Below are 21,529 nucleotides of genomic sequence, written 5' to 3' on the forward strand. Positions count from 1 at the left end.
TAACTCCCATCTGTACATCCAACTAATTGTGGACTTGAACCATGTTGATAAAATAATCACAACTGAATCTTTCTGCTCATCACTACTCTTCTGGAGTTGTACTCTTTTGGATTTCTTGTAAATAACATAGTTAGTGGAGAATTCATCAATATTAAACTGCTAACCTCCTTTTTCAATAAAAACGGTGGCCAGCCTTTTTAGATCAGACAAGCACCGCAGATTTTCAACTCTTCTGTAGGTGTCAGGCGTGCTGTCAGGTGCCACAGAGCTATGAAGTTATATTTCGTCTCTTTTCTCTTGCTTCACGAGAGATGCTGTATCATAATTTTCTCTATAAAAGAGATATTCAGCTCATCTTCATTCGCATCTTATTTTCTTCACTTTTCTGTAATCATACTGCATTTTTACTCTGCAATCTCTTTCTGCATTCTTATCCTACAATCTCTTTCTGCAATGGCTCAGCAATCTTCTCAGGGTCAATATATGAGGTATTCTGCACCTCGTTCATCAGCTGTTTCTGCTTCTACCACATGTGCTATCATGCAATATAACGATCTGACTCATAGGTCAGATAATGAAGCTATTTATAAGCTTGTGAGTCTCGGTACCCGATACTCATCATCCATTATCGCATTTTCTCAGCGACTACAATCTAGAACTTGTGGAGTTGACAAACTCCAAGAGAATATTGTTATCCTTCAGCGACTTCTTCTGGAGTCCAATATGAAGATAGGAGCAATAAAACAAGAGAATAAGAATTTAAAATCCTTACTTAAATCTTCTTTTCGATTGCCCACCCTTTTAGATAGGGATGCCATGCAGATTCTTGAAGAACAAGAGCGTTTGAAGAATGAGGCAAAGTGTCTTAAATTTCTGTAATTTTTGCTTCAAGATAATAAAATAATTATTTCACAAATATTCATATTTGTGTATCTATCATCTGGTAGATATTCTGTGTGCTCCCTTTTATTTTTTCTTTAATAATGCACACTCCTTATCAAACCCATAATATGAATCTGAAATACTAATTGTATTTAAGAGATGATATTTAATAATATCATCCATCTTTCCCTTGAAGCCGCAAGGGTTTCAGATTTATATTTCAAATATGTACAGTTTTCATGAGCTCTTCTAAAGTCTCAATGGCATTTAAATCACTGCAATAATAGCTTGTTTCCATTTGTGTTTGGATTGCTTTAGATCATATAAGGATCTTTGAAATTTGATAGAATACATATTTCTAGATATATTCATATTAGAAGTTTCAGACATTTTCTATCCTTCAGGGATTTTTATATATATATCATGATCCAATGATCCATATAAATATGCAGTTAATCATGCATATCCAAACTCTCGGTAACTTTCAAGCTAATAAAAATCTCAATATGATTTCAACCACTTTAAAATCATATCAATATTATTTCTTCGAGAAACTAACTTGTGATTTCTATATCACATTTTCATATTAAAAGTTTCAGACTTTTTATATCATGTATATAAATATCCACTGATATTTAACAAAAATCACCTCTTTAGGTGTTTGGACTTTAAGTCCATATTTATCACATTTTACTTAGTGATATCAATTCTGCAGGAATTGAGAAACTGACTTGTGATTTATTTATCACACTTTTATTTCCTTTCTATAAATACCCACTGACATTCAACAAGCATCACTTCTTTAGGTGTTTGGACTATAAGTCCCGATGCATCATATTTTACTAGTGAATCAATTCTGCAGGAATTGTTTCTTTCAAATTTGGCCAATATTTTATGTCGTATTTTTCGACGGTTCTTGATTCACTTTCTCCATTACTTCTGGTAATGTCAATTGCCATATCATATGGATATACGTTGTCGACAACGATTTTATTTCTATCCATAATTTCTCTAATATTCATGAAATGTATCGAGATCTCGTTATTTTCAGGTACCTGTCCCTCTTCAAGGGAAGACATTTTCATGAAAAACCTCTTCAGGAGGCACTTTTCAGGAGATTTATATAGGAGAATTTTATACAGAAAATTTGGATGGACTTTATTACTTGTTCTGTGGGTATGACCTCTTCATGAGCACCAATTATTTATGTCTTTCTTTTTTGAGATGCTCTATCTTTTGTATCAATACATCTTACATGCCTTTAGACATGTTTTTAGATTACTGAATTTCTTAATTGTCCTACAGGGACTTCAATCCTCGCTGGGATTTTAGCAGCTAGAATATGAGACATTTTTATCTTATTGTATCTAAAATTTAATTATCATCTGAACTTCTGGTTCACATATGATAATCAAGATAACGTCGAATAATTTCATCTTATTTGCTTCAAGCAAATTTTTCTTTCCACTTCTGGTGGTAAGACTTTCTTTATAGTAAAAGAATCTTCTGGTTCTTTTATAGACGTCCATATGAAAATCATTCAATTTATCATAATTGATTTTGGATGGTCAAGATAACCATGAATGATACAAATATTTTGAATCATATCACTTTTTGATGCATCATAATATTTGATTCAATAATTGTATAATTTCATCTCGAAGAGAAAGCTTATAACTTTTCCAATACGAGCTTTTGGCCCGAAAACATATTCATTATCACATCCAATCTCTTAGTTTCTTTGAATGAAATGCATCATTCTTTTCACTTCAGGGAATAGAATGATATAAATTCATTATCATTCACTTCAGGGAATGATGTAGATCTAGTAAGACGTGACTAATGATTCTTATCAAAAGCTCATTATTTTGCTCAGTCACTGAAAGATCAGATATAATTTAGAATATATTGTGAACGTTTGCATTTCATATTGCTACTTCAAGAGCATACTCGATATTGATACTTTAGGAGCACATTCGAGACGTTCATTCAAATATATATTCTTTCCACAATTTCAATTATGCAACTTCAGATGCATAAATTATAATGAGCTTTTGGTACAAGTATCAATCATTTAAACTATGAGATACTCAAAAGCTATTATTGATTTAGGGCGATCCTTCAGGGATGCTCCATTTCCATTCTCAGATAAATTATATCATAAATAATTTATAACAAGTATAAATAAATAAAACTTGTATATAAACTATGTGAATAAACATAGAATTTATCAAGTAATAATAATGAATATAATCATTAATATTCACCTCAGCAATTATAAATAATATATTAAAAACTTACTTGAAGTTGAAGATCACTGACTTCAAAATTATCAGAACCTTCATACAACTTCAATAAATAAGTTCTTTTATAATTGTCATGTCATTTTGTCTAATGGTTTCTATTATTATTATTTATTTATTATTTCTTTTTTTATTTCTGACAAGAGCCACGATATAAAAACTTTTATGGCTGGCATGCCATATTTGAAACTTTTTATGGTTGGCATATTTGACTAATAAGTTGAATATTGGCTTCCAGCACTTTCAGAGAATCATTGAACCATGACCTTACCATGCTTGTGATCTCACCAAACACACACGTTGAGGGCCCCACGGCATGCCATATTTGAAACTTTTTATCTTTCTTTAATATTTACGCTGTCCTCATCCACTTGGCTGACCCATTTGATGTACCCCACATTCACAAGCTCATCTTCCAGTTGGCTGTGATTATTTTAAGGTCTCTTCGTTCAATATTTCTTTCTTCTTTCCAATAATTGTAATATACTAATCAGGGCTAGTTCTTTTACTAATTAGTTTATCAGCCTACTCGAATTGAATTCATATGGGTCACATAATTTGGTTTTGCTTCATTGCAGCGGATCCAGTAGTGCCATTCTGGCCTCTGTCTCTCGAGAAAACAATGATCACAAAGATCCTTACAATCAAGGATCACAAAGCGAGAATCAGAAATACAACTAATAATTTGTCAGACGGACTTTCTTAAACCCCCAAAACTATCCCAAAGTTGACCCAATTCAAAAAAATACAACCATGAGAATCACACGAAACCAAACCTTTCCTGCTTATACATCAAATAACAAAGACGCTTTCCAACTCAACATAGACTTTGAAATCCAATTCTTAAAGAAATATATAAACATCCTTGAGCATCAAAAACAGGTGCTTAAGCAACTTCCTGACAACTAAGAAAAGATTCACAAGATCTAACCCATAAAACGTAAAACTTTCAACTCTATGCTTGATCAGAGAAACAACAAATAAATAATGATCTAGAAAAGGCAAGGACACGAGAAGTGAAAGATCTATTCCAAACACAGAGAAAGGAGGTGCGCATGCAGATTAACAAACAGGAAAAGGCTCAAAGGATTGTGTATGTATATGGTTTTTCAATATGAAACTGGTAGCTGGTAACATACCTGGCCTGCGAAGCAGAGGAGACTAAGAGCTAGCTAGCTGCTTACGAAAACTTCATCAGATCCTCGTCTGATCTAGAGTCAAACGTGATGGAGTTGGGAGAAGAGAAGAGGGAGCAAGATAGAGACGGAGAGTAATCATGCTGATAACGTGTTATGAACTCAAAAAAAAGAGAGTTTCAAGAGATTGAAAGAGAGCGAGAGAGGAGATTTTGTTATTGATCTGTATATCATATAACATCAATATATCCATATATATAGGATTACAAAAGAGACTATGCTTTTGACGACTAGTACTATGTATTTGACGACTAGCACTATGCATTTAACGGTTAGCTAAATGTGGTCATACAATTTAAGATAATTTATAACAGGTAAAGAATTGTATGAGGGCAGTTATATTCTTATCTTCTAACAATAAAGGCGTGCCACAATACCATCGAGGGAGATTTCCACGAGGGCCTTAATATTTCATTTACGAAAAGATTGATCATTTTGAATTCGTTATCATTTTTTATTGGGCCGCTGTGTCAAATCGATTGTGGCCCGGGTAGCTAACTAATCTACCGAAGATGTTAGGCCGTTTTAAGAAGTGAAGGTAGCCCAATAAGGGCCCATATTAATTTCAATTGGGTCTTCGAAGCCTGTAAATCTAAAGGAGGGTACTTTCGTAACTTCGACGATTGAACAAATACCAGTGAACGAGAGCGACAGGGAGCTGAGGAAGGAGAAACAGTTCGGCTTCATTGGCGGTCTCAAAGCAAAGGAGAAAAGAACTTGTACTTACGGTTAGTTTTCTTCGTCTTGCTTACTCTTGACATGTGTTTCCAATTCTATACGCATGTTCATGTCTATCGTTCGTATTCTCCTTCGTGATTTTCTTCGTCTTTGTATCGAAGCAGTATTTTGAATTGAAGGCTGGATTTATTTTATATCTGGAGTTCCAAAGGAATTCTGTCTTGGGCTCAATGTTTTCAACTTTGGATTGAAGATCTCTGGTTTTCTTATGAAACTAGGGTCCCGAAAAATAAGGGTTTATACGAAAATCGACGCTGTGTGGGAATTCTGTGTTGGGATTTAGGAAATTTCACGATTCATACTCGATTAAATACCTAAGTTCTGAAAATATGGAAGAAATTTTAATGGGGCAAAAGATAGCTTGAATCTTCGCTTTTAGTATGCTTACGCAAGGGAAGTTTTGTGGATTTTGATGCTGTAGCTTGTTCCCTGAAGTATTTGTGGCGTCATACAACGGTTTCAATGAATCATAATAACACTAAGAAGAATGTTGGGGCGCCAATCCCTTTTGGTAATCCTGGGACGGTCCAAACCCATCTTCTATCTCAGTCACAACCTCAAACACAAAGTGGGTCTCACTTCCCATGCCACTTCCAGCTGTCTGAGCCTCAAACTCAGGCGCTTGCGCTGGCGCAGGCTCAGGCTCCGGCTCATGCCCAGGCACAAGCTCAGGCTGTCCATGTCCAATTCATACGTGCGTACGTACGCGTGGGAGTCAAAAGGTTACCTAATCTCCTCATTAGTCATGATCATCCACTTCTGGACTTACTTCCCAAACGTCTTTTATTTGATTAATTATATTCTATTTTTTTATACATCAATTTTTTTTATGAATTTAACGCTAGATTAGAATAAAAAAATTGGACTATGAGTAATGATTCCCTTGCAACTTCTTACCACTTATCTACTACTCTGCCTGTCTTTTTTTTTTTTTTTTTTTTTCACCTTCTGCCTTTTGTAGTAGGAACACTGTCTCAGACCCAAATCGCCCAAAACAGTCCCGCCCCTTTTCTCATAAGAGCCCTTACATTTCTTCACGGGAAACTATTTTCCCAGGTAAGTGAGCGGACCATTTCTTCAGCCAGCAAAACCAATTCTCCAACCATTCTCCCTCAAGCATTGAAGAAGGCAAGGGATCAGAGGACTCCCTTACTATTTCTGTATTGGAAATGTTAAAAAACTCGGAGGATAATGTTAAAAGCCTCTTCTTAGCCCATGCTTCTCTCTCACAACATACTCCCTAGAGTCATCTCCTTCTACCACAATTAGAAAAAGATCTATGGTATTGCTAGTTTCATGATCAGTCCTCTAGAATTTGTGAATTTTCAGAAGCTTATTTTTTAGTTAGCATATTTATTTTCACAGCTTTTCAGGCTGTTTCCGAGCTTAGATGATTGATGTAGAAGTTTAGATTTTGGATTTTTGCATTTTTTTTCTCTTTCCTCAATGCGAGGGAGGCTTCTGGAGAGAGAGAGAGAGAGAGAGAGAGAGAGAGAGTTCGTCAGTGATAGTGACCGTCTTGTTTCATTGTCGTATACGGTGGTTTTTGAGTGTGGAGGAAATAACTTGGATGCGGAGGGCAAATGAGTCTCAGCATTGGATTTTGAATCTTGCTGGAAGTCAGAAGGTAGAACAAATAAAATAGAAGCCACGTGGACCGAGTAGTAAATAATAGTTGATAAAGTATTAGAAGCCATGTGGCCATTACTCGTTTGAATTCTGAGATGAGGTGAGATGATTTTAGATGAAAGATAAAAGTTAAATAAAATATTATTATTGTTGTTTTGAGATTTAAAAAAGTTGAATTGAGATTTAAAAAAGTTGAATTGTTTATTATATTTTATGTGGAAATTTAAGAAAGTTGTAATGATGAGATAAAATAAGATGAGATCACTTCCCAATCCAAACAAGGCAAACAAAACATACGGGTATCATTACCCTAAATAAATATCGGAAGGTCTGGAATGTGTCGTTCATTCCAGATTGGTGTGTCTCGAAACGCCGAATCAGTAGCTCACTATCAATCTCTATTTAAATCCTTGATTCCTTCAGAACCCTAGCCCTCCCTGTTTCATTGTCGTATACGGTGGTTTTTGAGTGTGGAGGAAATAACTTGGATGCGGAGGGCAAATGAGTCTCAGCATTGGATTTTGAATCTTGCTGGAAGTCAGAAGTTAGAACAAATAAAATAGAAGCCACGTGGACCGAGTAGTAAATAATAGTTGATAAAGTATTAGAAGCCATGTGGCCATTACTCGTTTGAATTCTGAGATGAGGTGAGATGATTTTAGATGAAAGATAAAAGTTAAATAAAATATTATTATTGTTGTTTTGAGATTTAAAAAAGTTGAATTGGGATTTAAAAAAGTTGAATTGTTTATTATATTTTATGTGGAAATTTAAGAAAGTTGTAATGATGAGATAAAATAAGATGAGATCACTTCCCAATCCAAACAAGGCTAACAAAACGTACGGGTATCATTACCCTAAATAAATATCGGAAGGTCTGGAATGTGTCGTTCATTCCAGATTGGTGTGTCGCGAAATGCCGAATCAGTAGCTCACTATCAATCTCTATTTAAATCCTTGATTCCTTCAGAACCCTAGCCCTCCCTATCATCTCTGCGCCTCTCAAATCTCACAGCTCTATCGCCGTAGTGGTAAGCTTTTTTGGTTCTATTTGTTTATCTTCTATGAGTTTTTATGGGTGGGTTGCAGAGATCTGCTTCGATTACTCATTCCATCACCTCTGTTAGAGAGTATTACAACTTACTCACTCGTATCGTCCTAGCCAGAAAAGGAAAAAAAAAAAAAAGCAATTAGTTATTTTCACAAGTCATGGGTGTAGAAACAGTTTATTTTGGTGTATTTTGATGGGGGAATCACGGTAATTCTCCAATGAAAAGTTGTTCCCTTTATTGTTACTCTGCGTATTTATTGTATATCTTTTATTGCTTTTTCAGAATAAGTCAAGATCTTTGGCATAGTTTGATTTTTGGTGATAAGAATTGAACCCCCTGCCTCCATTCCATTAATGTTACATCCTTGTACTTGCATTTATGCTTGCACTATTCTCACACTGTTAACTCATACAACCTTCATGGAGTTTTTTAGCAGTATATTCTGACTTCTAAACCCCCGTCTCAGTGGAAAAAAGTTGATTTTGAAAAGGGGAAATTTTTGAATTGTAGGCTCTCTCTCATCTGTGCAATAAAATGGCTGAATTAGAAGCTTTAAATGGCACGTAAATTTTTCATGGCTGAGGGTAATGGAGAATGAAGCCAGTAAAAAAAAATAAATAAATAAATCTGTCCGACTCTTATACGTACCCTATGTTACTTTTGCCGAACTGCCCAAGTTGGGACACATAAAGAATTCCATTGCTTAATTTGACTCTTAAAACTTCCATTTTCATCATTTTTGTTGCGTTGTAAAAACAGGCTTTTAGCTACAATAATTGTAAACCTTATACCAAATTTGATATCTCTTGTACATATACCATATACTTATACCATATACTTATTTTATTATTTTTTTATAACGCACTCTCTCTTCTCTTTATCTACATTCACAAACTTGAAACTATTTAAGTAAAATGTGATAAAATAAAAAAAATTAATAATTAAAATATGATAAAATAAAATAAATTAATAATGAAAAAAATTAAATATTTTTTAAATTATTAATTACTCATTACTATATTATAAATAAATAGATATCCAATGTGGAGATTTGATGTGAATAGCTAAAGTCAAATTCATGTTATATTATTTTATTGTTATATAATAAAAAAATAGCTATTCCAATACTTATGTAAATGGAATAGCCAAAATCTAAATTCATCTTACATTCATCAAAATTGTCATTTACATATGTATAATCCATTAACAATGGTCTGATTGGATAAAATAAAACACCCTCAATCCAAACTAGCCTAATTCTAGACGTGAAATGACAGTTTTTAAGCAAAAGACTTGTCCTGTCTCTCGGAGGGAAGAAGCGGGGAAGGAATGCCGAAGAGGACGACGCATACATACTCGAGCGAGGACGCCGCTCCAGATGGACCGGATTCCGATCTCTTTGTCTATTACTGCAAACACTGTGGTTCTCACGTCCTCATAACAGGTTCTCTCTCTCTCTCTCTCTCTCTCTCTCATTTTATTTCTCTGTTTGGTTCCGAAGAAACTGTTGGAAAATCAAGTAATCTACCCCTTAAGTTATGTGTATTCGCTTTGGCATGGAGGTTACTTCTTTTGAATGAAAAGTAGTTCGCATTTTTAACTCTATCAAATGGAAATGAACTCAAATTGATTTACTAGCTATTCCCTAACTCGTATTATATATGTTCACTGGCTTTGGCCATGAATTGGATAAAGAATTTTATTGTTTTGAAATGTTTAATATTCACATTCGAAAAAATAAATAAAAGAAGCTTGACATTCACTCTTTAGAAAATTCAGAGTCTTAACACAACTTCATAGGCAAATTATATTTGATTGATGGATTAGGTTACCTACTCGCCCCTATTGAAACAATATAATTTTGACCATATTAGGCATTGTATCCCCCTAAGAGCACTCCCAAATTCCCAATGGATGCCCTATAATACAATTTTCTTTAAAATATAAAGAAATTCTCTCAAAAGTGCCCTCCAATGGATCTTGTATTCCATTCTTTATTTTACATTTTGCTAATTCACTAAATGTAGAGGGAACTATTCATCATTGTAAACATTTTAAATTAGTTTCTCTCTTGCTGTTGATTTTCTATTGGAGGAAAAGTATTAAAAAGTATAATATTTAAATGATATGAAGAAAAAATAGATAAGCTGATGTATGATATATTGTAAGAATCAGTACGTAAAATAGAAAAAGTGGGTTTTAGTTATGTATTTTAAAGGATAAGGTGAAAAATCCGTTGGGAGTGCTTAAGAGTTAGTATAACTTGCTTTAGTCGATGCTAAAGTTTATTTGTTCTAAGATACCCAGTTGCAGAAAATGCCCAAAAGGAAGACTGACAAAGCATATGTGTTGGACAAGAAGAAGCATCTTGCAAGGTTAAACATCAATGAGGCAGGCAAAATTCTCTTGAAACGGTAAATTTAATTATCAACAAAAATATTGTGCAATATAGTTATTTTTCCTTTTTTTTTTAGTATTTTTTAAATATTTGGCTCCTTTCTGTTGGTTTTAAGTTGTTAATTCTAAAATATAATGTAAGCTATATTTAGAGCCAAATTTCTATCTTCGTTCATTTGGCTGATTATTACTTGTACCATGGCACACAGGATAGTGTCTTGTGATGCTTGTTTTGTCCAACTGAGCACATTGTCTTTATGAACCAATAATCATTTTCATCGAGTGGTTTTTGAGTTATAAATGTGCATGCATTCAATCTCATATTTACGCTGTGGATCTTTCTTATCCAGGGGTGAAGGGAAACTGGAGAAGCAATTCCGAATGAACTGTATGGGTTGTGAACTCTTTGTCTGCTACCGCTCAGAAGAAGATCTGGAAACTGCTTCTTTTATTTATGTTATTGATGGTTCACTTAGTACAGTTGCTGCCGAAACTAACCCACAGGTATAAGAAATGGTTATAACGGCTTATTTAAAAAAAATCATCTGTAGATTGAATATAGAAATTTTTTTCTGATAGGTGGACTTGAATATAAAAACATAATTGAACCTTATACTATTTTTGTCAGAGAGCATGCCAATCAATAAGTTTTAGCTCATTGTCTCATACTTATCAAGTAATAGGATCTCTCTCTCTCTCTCTCTCTCTCTCTCTCTCTCTCTCTCTCTCTCTCTCTCTCATTAGCTGTTACACCCTTTCAGGATGGCCAAGCACCTTGTCTCTCCATATGCATATATTTGTTTCTACTTGTTCTGCTTGTACTTTCCACTCGAATTACTCGAGGTGCACTTGCAAGAAACTTCTTGCCGAGGGCGTGTACACCCCCAGGATTAGTCGGGATGCTGTTCTCAGACACACAATACCAATAAAAAAAAAATCTTTCTTATCCACGTTTTTGGTATGTGCTGCAGGATGCTCCTGTTCCACCCTGTATATCCCAGTTAGAAGGAGGACTTGTTCAAGTTGCTATAGAAGTTGAAGATCGTGCCCAACGTTCAGCAATCACAAGTAACAAAACATTATTTTATCTGGCATGCATTCTTGTTGAACAAAAATTTTAACATTTAATATTAGAGCTGTAACACCCTGTTCCCGTAGTATAGAGATGTTACTAACGTACATAATATAATGGCCGGTAAAGAGATTCATATCTTGAAATATCTCATTTATTGAAAAAATTAATTAAACTGAACATAACTGTTTTTTAAAACATAAAATGAAAACGTAAAATAAAAGCATAAACTTTTTTTTTTTGATAGATAATAGAGATTTTATTCATAGTAAATAGGCATAGCCCAAGTACACAGGTAGTATACAAAAGAATAAACCTAAGTACAATCTAAAGCAGAAACAGTAGGAAAAGCATTACAAATGTTGATATCCCTCAAAAGATTATTCACCCAAGAGTTTAAAGTGTTGAAGAAAAAGTCCCTAAATTCCATCCTTGTGCGTTCACGATCTTCAAAACACTTCCCATTTTTCTCAAGCCATAAACACTAGAATAAGCATAGGGCGATCATTCTCCATTCCTCTGTACTTCATCCACTTCCAACTGCACCTTGCCAGCAAGCCAAAAAATCCGCCACAAAATAAAAACATAAACTAACCCTACGTCTGACTTTTTATCCAAAAATCACAAAATAAACTAAGCCTTGTACTAGATCTACTCCTGGTCCTCCAGCTTTATGTCCTTAACAATCATCGTTTGTGACAGTTAAACGTAGAAGAGAACAAAGAACAAACAAACAAACAAAAATGAGTCGAATACTAAGTAAATAGTACATCATACCGCAAACATAACTTAAAAAGACTTAATTTTTTGATAAGACTCTTCAAACAAACATATATCATTCACAGATTTTCATAGCATGCATATTCATCATCAACATGAGTGAATATATACATAATCATGGCAAACATATAACATGAATACATAAATTACTTGTTTAACTTGTTTTTCACTTATTATATGGTGAACCACGCTTGAGTCTGTGGCACTCCATAATTTGTCATAACATGAAGTGAAACACGCTTGAGTCCGTGTTTCACTTAACATAAGTGGAACCACGCTTGAATTCGTGGCACCGCATAACATAACTTGTGGTGAATACGTTTAGATCCGTGTCACCCTTAACATAACTTGTGATGAATACGCTTAGGTCCGTATCATCCTTAACATATCTTGTAATGAACATGCTTAGGTCTGTGTCATCCTTAACAAAACATAACTTGGAATGAAACACGCTTAGGTCTATGTTTCATTTAATCATATGGTGAACTATGCTTAGGTCCGTGGCACCGTCTTAACATAGCTTGTGGTGAACACGCTTAGGTCTATGTCACCCTTTAACATCTTATCTTTCATAATGCGTGAGAACTTATTTAATATCATGAACGTTTCTAGCATGGCATAGCATAACATGACATATCCTTATACATGGCATATTCTTGTATCTGGCACAATATGATCTAAACATAAACATTCCATGGCATACATTATCTGAAAATACTTCATGATATTACATAGCATATATGATTTAATCACTACATGAACATGGCATACATGATCTAAGTACTACATGAACATGGCATACATAAACTGGCTATTTTATTACATGGCATGCTTGACTTAAATTACTACATGAACATTTCATGGCTTCCATATGATTTTAGAATCATTCACTCCATTAAACAACAAATTCATTCATACGAGCATAATGTCATAATTCATCAAAGATCGTGAAAGGAATCTAACCTTGACTTAGCTGGTAGCCTAGTGTAGACAAACATCATATTTTCATGCACCATTAGGAAATTTATAGTACACATACAATTATATGATCATACTAATTACCTCTTAGTGCTGCTTCCACAATCTCACGTTGTAGCTCGTAACCTATACTAGCCACTAATCGTTACTAACTTTTCTAGAAAAAAGTGTCGTAGCATTCTAAATACTTAAAATAATACCAAAGAGATAGTTTTAATAAATATTCAATTATACAAAGATTACATAAAATAATATTATTCAAAACTCATATCATATTACTTAATATTCTGTGTAAACATATATCTTAATAATTTTGTAAAATTTATTTAAAGGTTAATGGAATATTAACTAAAGTAATAGGCTGAAACAATATAAAAGAACACTTGAAAATATGCTTAAAATCTTTTAAAAATAAGAAGGCCCAAGGCTCAATTAAAGAAAACAGTCCACTTAAAACACTCCAACAGTTTCTGAAATATAGCAAAACAAGCCCACCCAAAATAAACAAGTCCAGATAAAACCAAGCCTAATAGGTTTATTAAAAAAAACTAGGCCCAACACCCTTAAAAGGAAACCACTTGGTCGAAAGGCTTAAAGCCCAAAGGCCATTATAATATAAAGAATCTGGTCCAGGAGGGTATAGGCTAAGGGTCAAAGGGCATATATGTGATTATGGAAGCATTGGAGGGGCTTTTTGGGAAGTCTGAAACATAACTAATAAAAAGGGAAAACACAAATGAATAAAGAACTGCACTTGAAAGAGGGAAGCCGTGTGACACTTACCTAGAGAAGGAGGCTGAGGCAACGGCAGCTCTGGGGTGGTTGGAAGTGACCATCAACGCCCTGGCCTTCTCAGAATGGTGGTGAAATACAAAAGAGAGAGAGTGAGAGAGTTAGAGAGAGAACTGTCAAACGGAGAGGAGAGGAGGAGGATTCTGGCATGGGCTTACTAGGAACGGCACGAGGTGGCCGTGGGTGCCTTGCCGGCGAGTTCTGGGCGGCCTGGGTGGTGCTCCGACAACCTCTGTGTGATCGACGGTGGCAGCTGTTTGGTTGAAGGGCTGCACGAGTAAGTTTCTCTATGTGTCAACTGGATTTTCTTGTGTTTCAAACTGAAGGTCCCATGGGATTTTTATAGATGAGGGAGAGGGAGATGCCGTGAGTCTTGAGGATAAATTGGATAAAGTTTGGAGCTAGGAGTTTGTTTGGATTCAGGGGTCATATTCAAACTTAAAAAAAAACTAACGGGATAAAAGTTCGGGATAGGGGATGAAATTCAATCAACAACAAATATCATCTTAAAATCTATTTCAAAACATATCTCAAATTTATATTAATAATAATAATAATAAAAAATAATAAAAATTACACTTTTGGGATCGGGATGTTACAAGAGCAATGCCATTCATCTTGGATTTTATCCTCTCTAGTCATCGTTGATGTGGTATATTTCAAATGATTTTATAGATGAAATGGTGATTGGAAAGCCATTTAAAACGTGACACACCAGCTGGAGTGACTAGGAATGATAAAATCCAGAATTAAGAATATATCTTTTAATATTATGCCGGCAGAATTCACCTATAATCTTTGCGTATAATGTTTAATCGAATGGTCTAGTTGTTGACAGTTAATGACTCATAATGTGCATGCAAGTTTGGATTTTTTAGTTCAATTCGTTAGAATTTAATTTAGTTGGTGCCCTTAGCTTTAAAATTATTATGAGGTTCCTTATTAGAGCAACGCGCAGGTTTTGACACTTCAATAGTATTTCTCACAAAAGTTGATGAGTAACAAAGGCGTATGAAGTAGAACTTTTAAAAGAGACAGTTTTCCAGGGACCATTGCTGAACACGCATCCGTTCCAGGCACTATGGCTTGGATTTTATCTCAAATTCCAAGGGCTTCACCAATATTTTCTGAATGTTTTGTGCGGACAACTTATCAACTTAATATGTTTTTCTAATTGGGCAAAAACTATTCATATCTTTATTATGAAATTGTTTTTACTCGTGCAGTTATATTTGCTTTGCCTTTCTACATTCGTTCATTTATATACACAGTATGATAAAGAACAAAGAAATTCATAATTGCTCTTTCTGGTACTCTTGCACATATTACCCTTTCACTTCTCCTGCCCTAAATCCCAATTTTTTTCTTAATTTGTAATAACAACAAAACCACTGCTATTTAACTGGTAATTCTCATGGTTCATGCCAGGAGTGAATGCGGATGATGTCCGTGTTACTGTAGCTGCACCTGCAGCCCGTGGGGAAGCTAACAATGAACTTTTGGAATTCATGGGCAAAGTATGCATCTTTTTTTATCTTAGGCAACGGAAATCAATTCCACATTTTTTGCTTAAATTTCAAGTTAATCATAAACACATTGCTTTTGACACCTGTACCCAGGTGTTGGGTCTGAGACTGAGCCAGATGACTCTTCAGAGAGGGTGGAATAACAAATCGAAACTCCTTGTGGTAAGTTGAACCCGTTGTTTATTTGTTTGTAAGTTTTCTACTTTATTTGTTATGCTAGGTAATTTTTTGCAAGTGTTTGTATGCAAGAGTGTGGGTGTGTCTTTGCTGGCATATGTTGTTACTCATATTCCGTTCTGGACATTAGATGCTGTGTGACTTTCACATATTCGCATACGTTGTTCTGGCCGCTATAGACTTTCACATGGCAATTTATTGACATAACGCAAAACTCATTCGTGCCCCACAAACTCCTATCCTCCATAAAGTTCGTTTATTACCACCACCCCACCCCCCCCTCTCTCTCCCTTTTCCCTCTATTTTTCCTGATATTCAAGGATGAAAGTATTTTTCTACTAATTGTATTTTGCTTTTTTCCTTTTTTTAATCAATCGTATAACACTTTTTTATGGGTAATGCCACATGCATTAATGGATAGCAGCATTGGCAAGACCCTTATGCACACGATTTTTATAGAACACTCCTTAACTGCTTACGTAGTTGAGGTGTACCCTTCAATCAGTAAACTGTCTCAACTGGTGTGAATTTGGCCCTTAATGACCATTTAATGCCAATACTAGTTTAGAAGCATGCACTCTGTTTTGTCAATTTTGTAGTCTGTTCTGTGTAAGGCACATTTCAAATAGAATTATATTATATACTATACTCTCATCCTACTTTTCATTACATTGTGCTGATGTGACATTGTCGATTAACCATAAGATCAATCTTTGTTTTTTCAAAACAACAAAGGTTGATATAAGGCCACACCAATACAGTAGAGGATAGGAGTGGGAAGATGGTGGAGTGTTATAGTATTTGTCTTATAAATATTACCTGTTCTAAACTTGTTCACTAAGACGACAATGAGCCAAGTCTATAATATTTTGATGATTGTTTTAGGTGGAAGATCTGTCTGCTAGGCAGGTATATGAGAAACTCCTGGAAGCCGTGCAACCTTGAAACTCCTTATATTGGGTTTGAGAATTACAACATTGTTGATTGTATTTCATTGAAAAAAAAGAAAGTTATGAGCTTCCTTGTAACGTATATGTACTACTTTAGACTAAACTTGCATTCAGTCTGATATTCTTCTGTCTCTGTACTTTACCATTCTTAAGGGCTTCTGATTGATTCAGTTTTAATGGATTCCCTTCCCTCCGACTCCACCTATTTTCAAATAAGATGGTAAAATACCATACCCATATACAAGATAAATATAACAGCTTTCAAGTTACTCCACCGTATCCATCTATTTATTTGAGTCAGCCAATCTATATATATGGTCACACGATTCTGTAAAAATGAATGAGTCAATCTGCTCAAGCATTTTGTAGTTTCCTTATTCTTTTCATGAGCGGAGCAATGTCTTGTGGGTAAGTTTCTTAGTCATCATGTTTTTAATATGAGTAATGTTATATATAGTCGTGAAGTATCCAAGTGTCGTATAGTCGCTTTGAAAAAAGTTAGGTTTGTTATTAAAAAATTAATTTTCTTTTTATGTAGGTCTTATATTATTTATTTTTTTCAAAGTGATTATATGGCGTTTACACATTCTCAATTGTAAGTATAATTTCTCATTTATTATTATATTAGATTTAATTAATACATCAAAAAACAAATATTAGTATTAATCAGTGATCATGGCCCAAAGAGTCATTTCTTTTGTGATGAACTATGAATCTCTTATGTATAGACGCAATTTGCAATTTTGTCATTCCTCCTCTTTAATGGTATCGAATATTTTAAAAAAGAGTAAATTGTCACTTACGTGCCAATATATGGCAATATGCTATGATTGGTCATCTTGAACACGTTACATTTTCTGATTGGGCTGTTGTGTCAAAGCTGAGTAGCCTACCAAAGATGTTGGGCTTTTTTAGAAGTAAAGGCTGCCCATGAGGGCCTTAATATTTCATTTACGAAATGATTGATCATTTTGAATTCATTACCATTTTTTATTGGGCCGCTGTGTTAAATCGATTGTGGCCCGGGCAGCTACCTAATCTACCGAAGATGTTAGGTCGTTTTTAGAAGTGAAGGTTGCCCAATAAGGCCCCATATTAATTTCAATTGGGTCTCGGAAGCCTGTAAATCTAAAGGAGGGTACTTTCGTAACTTCGACGATTGAACAAATACCAGTGAGCGAGAGCGACAGGGAGCTGAGGAAGGAGAAACAGTTCGGCTTCATTGGCGGTCTCAAAGCAAAGGAGAAAAGAACTTGTACGTACGGTTCGTTTTCGTCGTCTTGCTTACTCTTGACATGTGTTTCCAATTCTATACGCATGTTCATGTCTATCGTTCGTATACTCCTTCGTGATTTTTTTCGTCTCTGTATCGAAGCAGTAGTTTGAATTGAAGGCTGGATTTATGTTATATCTGGAGTTCCAAAGGAATTCTGTCTTGGGCTCAATGTGTTCAACTTTGGATTGAAGATCTGGGGTTTTCTTATGAAACTAGGGTTCCCGAAAAATAAGGGTTTATACGAAAATCGACGCTGTGTGGGAATTCTGTGTTGGGATTTAGGAAATTTCACGATTCATGCTCGATTAAATACCTAAGTTCTGAAAATATGGAAGAAATTTTAATGGGGCAAAAGATAGCTTGAATCTTCGCTTTTAGTATGCTTACGCAAGGGAAGTTTTTGTGGATTTTGATGCCGTAGCTTGTTCCCTGAAGTATTTGTGGCGTCATACAACGGTTTCAATGAATCATAATAACACTAAGAAGAATGTTGGGGCGCCAATCCCTTTTGGTAATTCTGGGACGGTTCCACAGTCTATGCCCATGAACCAGAACCACCAAACCCATCTTCTATCTCAGTCACAACCTCAAACACAAAGTGGGTCTCACTTCCCAGGCCACTTCCAGCTGTCTGAGCCTCAAACTCAGGCGCTTGCGCTGGCTCAGGCTCAGGCTCATGCTCAGGCACAAGCTCAGGCTGTCCATGTCCAATTCCAAGCTCAGTTACAAGCTCCAGCTCAGCCAGTTCCCCAGTTGCATCCTGGAAATACTAGTAATGTAGGTGTCCCGTCACCTTCTGTTTCGACGCCTGGTACTGGGAGTGCCAAGAGGAGTTCTCAAAAGCCACCTTCTCGGCCTCCTGGTTCATCCAATGCCAACACAGGTTCACCGTACAAGACCATGGAGCTGACCCCTGCTGTTCGTAGAAAGAAACAGAAGCTACCCGAGAAGCAAATACCAGACAAAGTAGCTGCTCTTCTACCAGAGTCTGCTCTTTACACTCAAATGCTTGAACTGGAGGCTCGGGTTGATGCTGCTTTGGCAAGAAAGAAGATTGACATTCAGGAGTCACTTAAAAACCCTTCCCGTGTTCAGAAAACACTCAGGATTTATGTTTTTAACACCTTCACATATCAGTCACAAGCACAAGCAAGTCCTGAGAACAAGGATGCAGAGCCTCCTTCTTGGTCACTTAAGATCATAGGGAGGATATTGGAAGATGGAAAGGATCCTGTGGTGGCTGGAGTGGTGCAGAAACCAAGCGCTTCATACCCAAAGTTCTCATCCTTTTTCAAGAAAATTACCATATACTTGGATCAGAGCCTCTATCCAGGTAACCATGTAATTTTATGGGAGAGTGCCCGTTCGCCTGTTCTTAATGAGGGATTTGAGGTGAAGAAAAAAGGGGATAAGGAATTTACCGCGATAATAAGACTGGAAATGAACTATGTGCCTGAGAAGTTTAAACTTTCCCCTGCTCTGAGTGAAGTTCTTGGAATTGAGGTAGAGACCCGCCCAAGAATTGTTGCTGCAATTTGGCACTATGTGAAGGCTAGGAAGTTACAGAATCCTAATGATCCTTCCTTCTTTTTTTGTGATCCACCTCTTCAGAAAGTGTTTGGGGAAGAGAAGATTAAATTTGGCATGGTTACACAAAAGATATCACAGCATTTGACGCCCCCACCACCCATACATTTGGAGCATAAAATCAAGCTTTCGGGAAATTGTCCTGCTGGAACTACTTGCTATGATGTACTGGTTGATGTGCCTTTTCAATTAGAGAAGGAAATGAATGCTTTCTTGGAAAATACCGAACGGCACAAAGAGATTGATGCTTGTGATGAATTGATTTGTGCTTCCATAAAGAAGATCCACGAGAGTCGTCGGAGGCGGGCTTTCTTTCTTGGATTTAGTCTTTCTCCGGCTGAATTTATTAACGCTTTAATTGCTTCTCAGAGCAAAGATTTAAAGCTTGCTGCTGGAGATGCTAGCCGTAATGCCGAAAAAGAACGCCATTCAGATTTCTATAATCAACCATGGTAAGCATATGTTATGTTTATGGTTATTTCCTTCATTTTTATGTTGGTATAAATGTGGTAGAAAGTAGCTTCTTTACCCAAAATAAAGCCTGCCAATGGAATAGCTCGTTTTCTTTCTTTCTTTTCTGTTAGTTTGGTTTTGGTTTTATTTCTTTGGATGCTATTGGTTAGAGAATAAGAGAGACAAAAAGAGGGGGAAAAAAATAATAATAATAAAATAAAATAAAATTGGAACAGTGTTTCTTATTAATCTCGTGGATGATTGATATAATTTTACCCACCTTTCCCATTGGATATCTGATCCATATAGAAATGACCATCTGGTACTAGTATTCTCTAGTTGCAGAGAATTTGAAATGATCTGAAAATCATTAGAAAGGATTGTAACCAACTATCATATCCTTTCAATCATTGGTTTGCCCTAAAACGTATCTCTGATTGAATGAGCTTTTAAGATCCTATTTGCATTTGCTCCTGTCAAAAAATGTTGCAGAGTGCTTATCCTGCTGAAAGATTCTGCAGTACCTTGATGTGACATGAGCGTGAAAGGGGTTTAAAATCTGTTTTTCATTTTAAAAGGGTTAAACTAACATCACCAAAGTACAACCGGTGCATGATGGTCCTAATTCTTTGTTGATACAGTTGCAGAAAGTTAGTGGCTTTCTAACGTAGAGAGCATACTTGTGCTGGAATGGACAAAAAACCCAGTGTTGTATGCAACTCTTGTAACTTTTGCAGGTCTAGTTCATTGATAAAAATGTTAGTTACTGATCACTGGGCACACTTTTGATTTCTATGCTTTTCATCCATTCTAAACACAAATTTATGCCATGATATTGTTTTCATCATAGTTTCCATTCAAAGTTGCTTTGACTAATGGTATTGCCACAAAGAAGTTACTGTCCAATGTGACCCTAATGTTAAGTCCCACCTGATTTCTGTCCTGATTTAAATGTCTTCTTAATCTCCTTTTACATTTTGGTGAAATCTTCAGGGTTGAAGATGCCGTCATTCGTTACCTGAACCGCAAGTCTGCTGGAACTGATGCTCCCGGAATACTTAAGTGAGGATGATTGTTAGCATCTTGTTTGCGATTCAATATTTCGAACATAAATCTCCCAGCTCCTATTGTTTTCTTGCAGCTTATGTTGTTGTGAGTATAAGGGCATATGAATTTTCTCTCTCTCTTCCCCCCCCCCCCCCCTTCTTTTTTTCTCCTCTCCTTTTCCCTCTGTGCTTGATCTCTTTTTTTTCCCTCTCAAGGGATGTATGATATGCTCTGGAGAAAGACTATTCTTGTAGCTTTTGGCAATGTATTAGGTTAATAATGGAGGTGTTTCTTTCTCTTCTTGTCCTGCTCAAGGTTGCAGACGTTTGGATGTCAGTATTTTTTGCTACTCTGATTAGGAAACAAATTGTAGTAGTTTTGCAACTTTTGAGTATTGAATATATTAATTATTTCATAAATGCAATTCTTCAGTCCCTCGCTACTGGTCTTTCTTTGTCCTCGCCGCAATGATCAATATGTATATATGTACCCTGACGAATGCGACATAGCTACCACCAGTAGCCGGGAAGCATAAGGTTCGGAGACATGGCATCTTGCATGCCATTATCTATGCTCCATATAGACGTGTTTATATTTACTATAGGAGCATTGTAGCATGTGCGAGACTTTATATTTTTGGGATTATATGATTATTCAAAATAATTGGTGGTTCCCTTGATCTTATAGCCATACC

At 35.7% G+C, this 21,529-nt stretch overlaps 2 protein-coding genes and 1 long non-coding RNA gene across 6 annotated transcripts; 2 read left to right on the forward strand and 1 right to left on the reverse strand.

Moving 5' to 3' along the window:
• Nucleotides 1–4,057: 4,057 nt before the first annotated feature.
• Nucleotides 4,058–4,465, reverse strand: LOC122288894. Its single transcript, XR_006236047.1, has 2 exons — nucleotides 4,325–4,465; nucleotides 4,058–4,210 (listed from the first exon to the last, which is right to left on the reverse strand). It is a non-coding gene; the product is annotated as an uncharacterized LOC122288894 (long non-coding RNA).
• A 499-nt stretch (nucleotides 4,466–4,964) lies between these two features.
• On the forward strand, nucleotides 4,965–16,649 carry LOC122289095 (UPF0235 protein At5g63440). Of its 2 annotated transcripts, XM_043096029.1 has the most exons (8): nucleotides 4,965–5,109; nucleotides 9,078–9,244; nucleotides 10,100–10,214; nucleotides 10,548–10,701; nucleotides 11,169–11,265; nucleotides 15,248–15,336; nucleotides 15,439–15,507; nucleotides 16,408–16,649. In XM_043096029.1, the coding sequence occupies exons 2-8, from the start codon at nucleotides 9,130–9,132 to the stop codon at nucleotides 16,465–16,467; spliced, it is 699 nt and encodes a 232-aa protein (XP_042951963.1). In that variant the 5' UTR covers nucleotides 4,965–5,109; nucleotides 9,078–9,129; the 3' UTR covers nucleotides 16,468–16,649. The 2 variants fall into 2 exon arrangements, with proteins under 2 accessions (XP_042951963.1, XP_042951964.1); XM_043096030.1 differs by lacking the exon at nucleotides 4,965–5,109 and having other exon boundaries at nucleotides 9,105–9,244; nucleotides 10,108–10,214.
• Nucleotides 5,385–21,254, forward strand: LOC122289094 (SWI/SNF complex component SNF12 homolog). Of its 3 annotated transcripts, none has more exons than XM_043096028.1 (3): nucleotides 5,385–5,630; nucleotides 18,260–19,787; nucleotides 20,782–21,254. In XM_043096028.1, the coding sequence occupies exons 1-3, from the start codon at nucleotides 5,582–5,584 to the stop codon at nucleotides 20,852–20,854; spliced, it is 1,650 nt and encodes a 549-aa protein (XP_042951962.1). In that variant the 5' UTR covers nucleotides 5,385–5,581; the 3' UTR covers nucleotides 20,855–21,254. The 3 variants fall into 3 exon arrangements, with proteins under 3 accessions (XP_042951962.1, XP_042951960.1, XP_042951961.1); XM_043096026.1 differs by lacking the exon at nucleotides 5,385–5,630 and adding an exon at nucleotides 17,568–17,727 and having other exon boundaries at nucleotides 17,851–19,787; XM_043096027.1 differs by lacking the exon at nucleotides 5,385–5,630 and adding an exon at nucleotides 17,582–17,736 and having other exon boundaries at nucleotides 17,851–19,787.
• The last annotated feature ends 275 nt before the right edge of the window (nucleotides 21,255–21,529 follow it).

Source organism: Carya illinoinensis, chromosome 12, assembly GCF_018687715.1.
Source record: "Carya illinoinensis cultivar Pawnee chromosome 12, C.illinoinensisPawnee_v1, whole genome shotgun sequence".
Taxonomy (NCBI): Eukaryota; Viridiplantae; Streptophyta; class Magnoliopsida; order Fagales; family Juglandaceae; genus Carya; species Carya illinoinensis.

What these genes read in the sequence shown, in the direction of transcription:
- LOC122289094 (XM_043096028.1), top strand. Translation starts at nt 5,582, where the DNA reads ATGAATCATAATAACACTAAGAAGAATGTTGGGGCGCCAATCCCTTTT. An exon ending in TGGGGCGCCAATCCCTTTTG is followed by an intron (nt 5,631 to 18,259) that starts GTAATCCTGGGA and finishes CAATCCCTTTTG; the next exon opens with GTAATTCTGGGACGGTTCCA. An exon ending in GATTTCTATAATCAACCATG is followed by an intron (nt 19,788 to 20,781) that starts GTAAGCATATGT and finishes TGAAATCTTCAG; the next exon opens with GGTTGAAGATGCCGTCATTC.
- LOC122289095 (XM_043096029.1), top strand. Translation starts at nt 9,130, where the DNA reads ATGCCGAAGAGGACGACGCATACATACTCGAGCGAGGACGCCGCTCCA. An exon ending in GGCAAAATTCTCTTGAAACG is followed by an intron (nt 10,215 to 10,547) that starts GTAAATTTAATT and finishes TTTCTTATCCAG; the next exon opens with GGGTGAAGGGAAACTGGAGA. An exon ending in TTTTGGAATTCATGGGCAAA is followed by an intron (nt 15,337 to 15,438) that starts GTATGCATCTTT and finishes ACCTGTACCCAG; the next exon opens with GTGTTGGGTCTGAGACTGAG.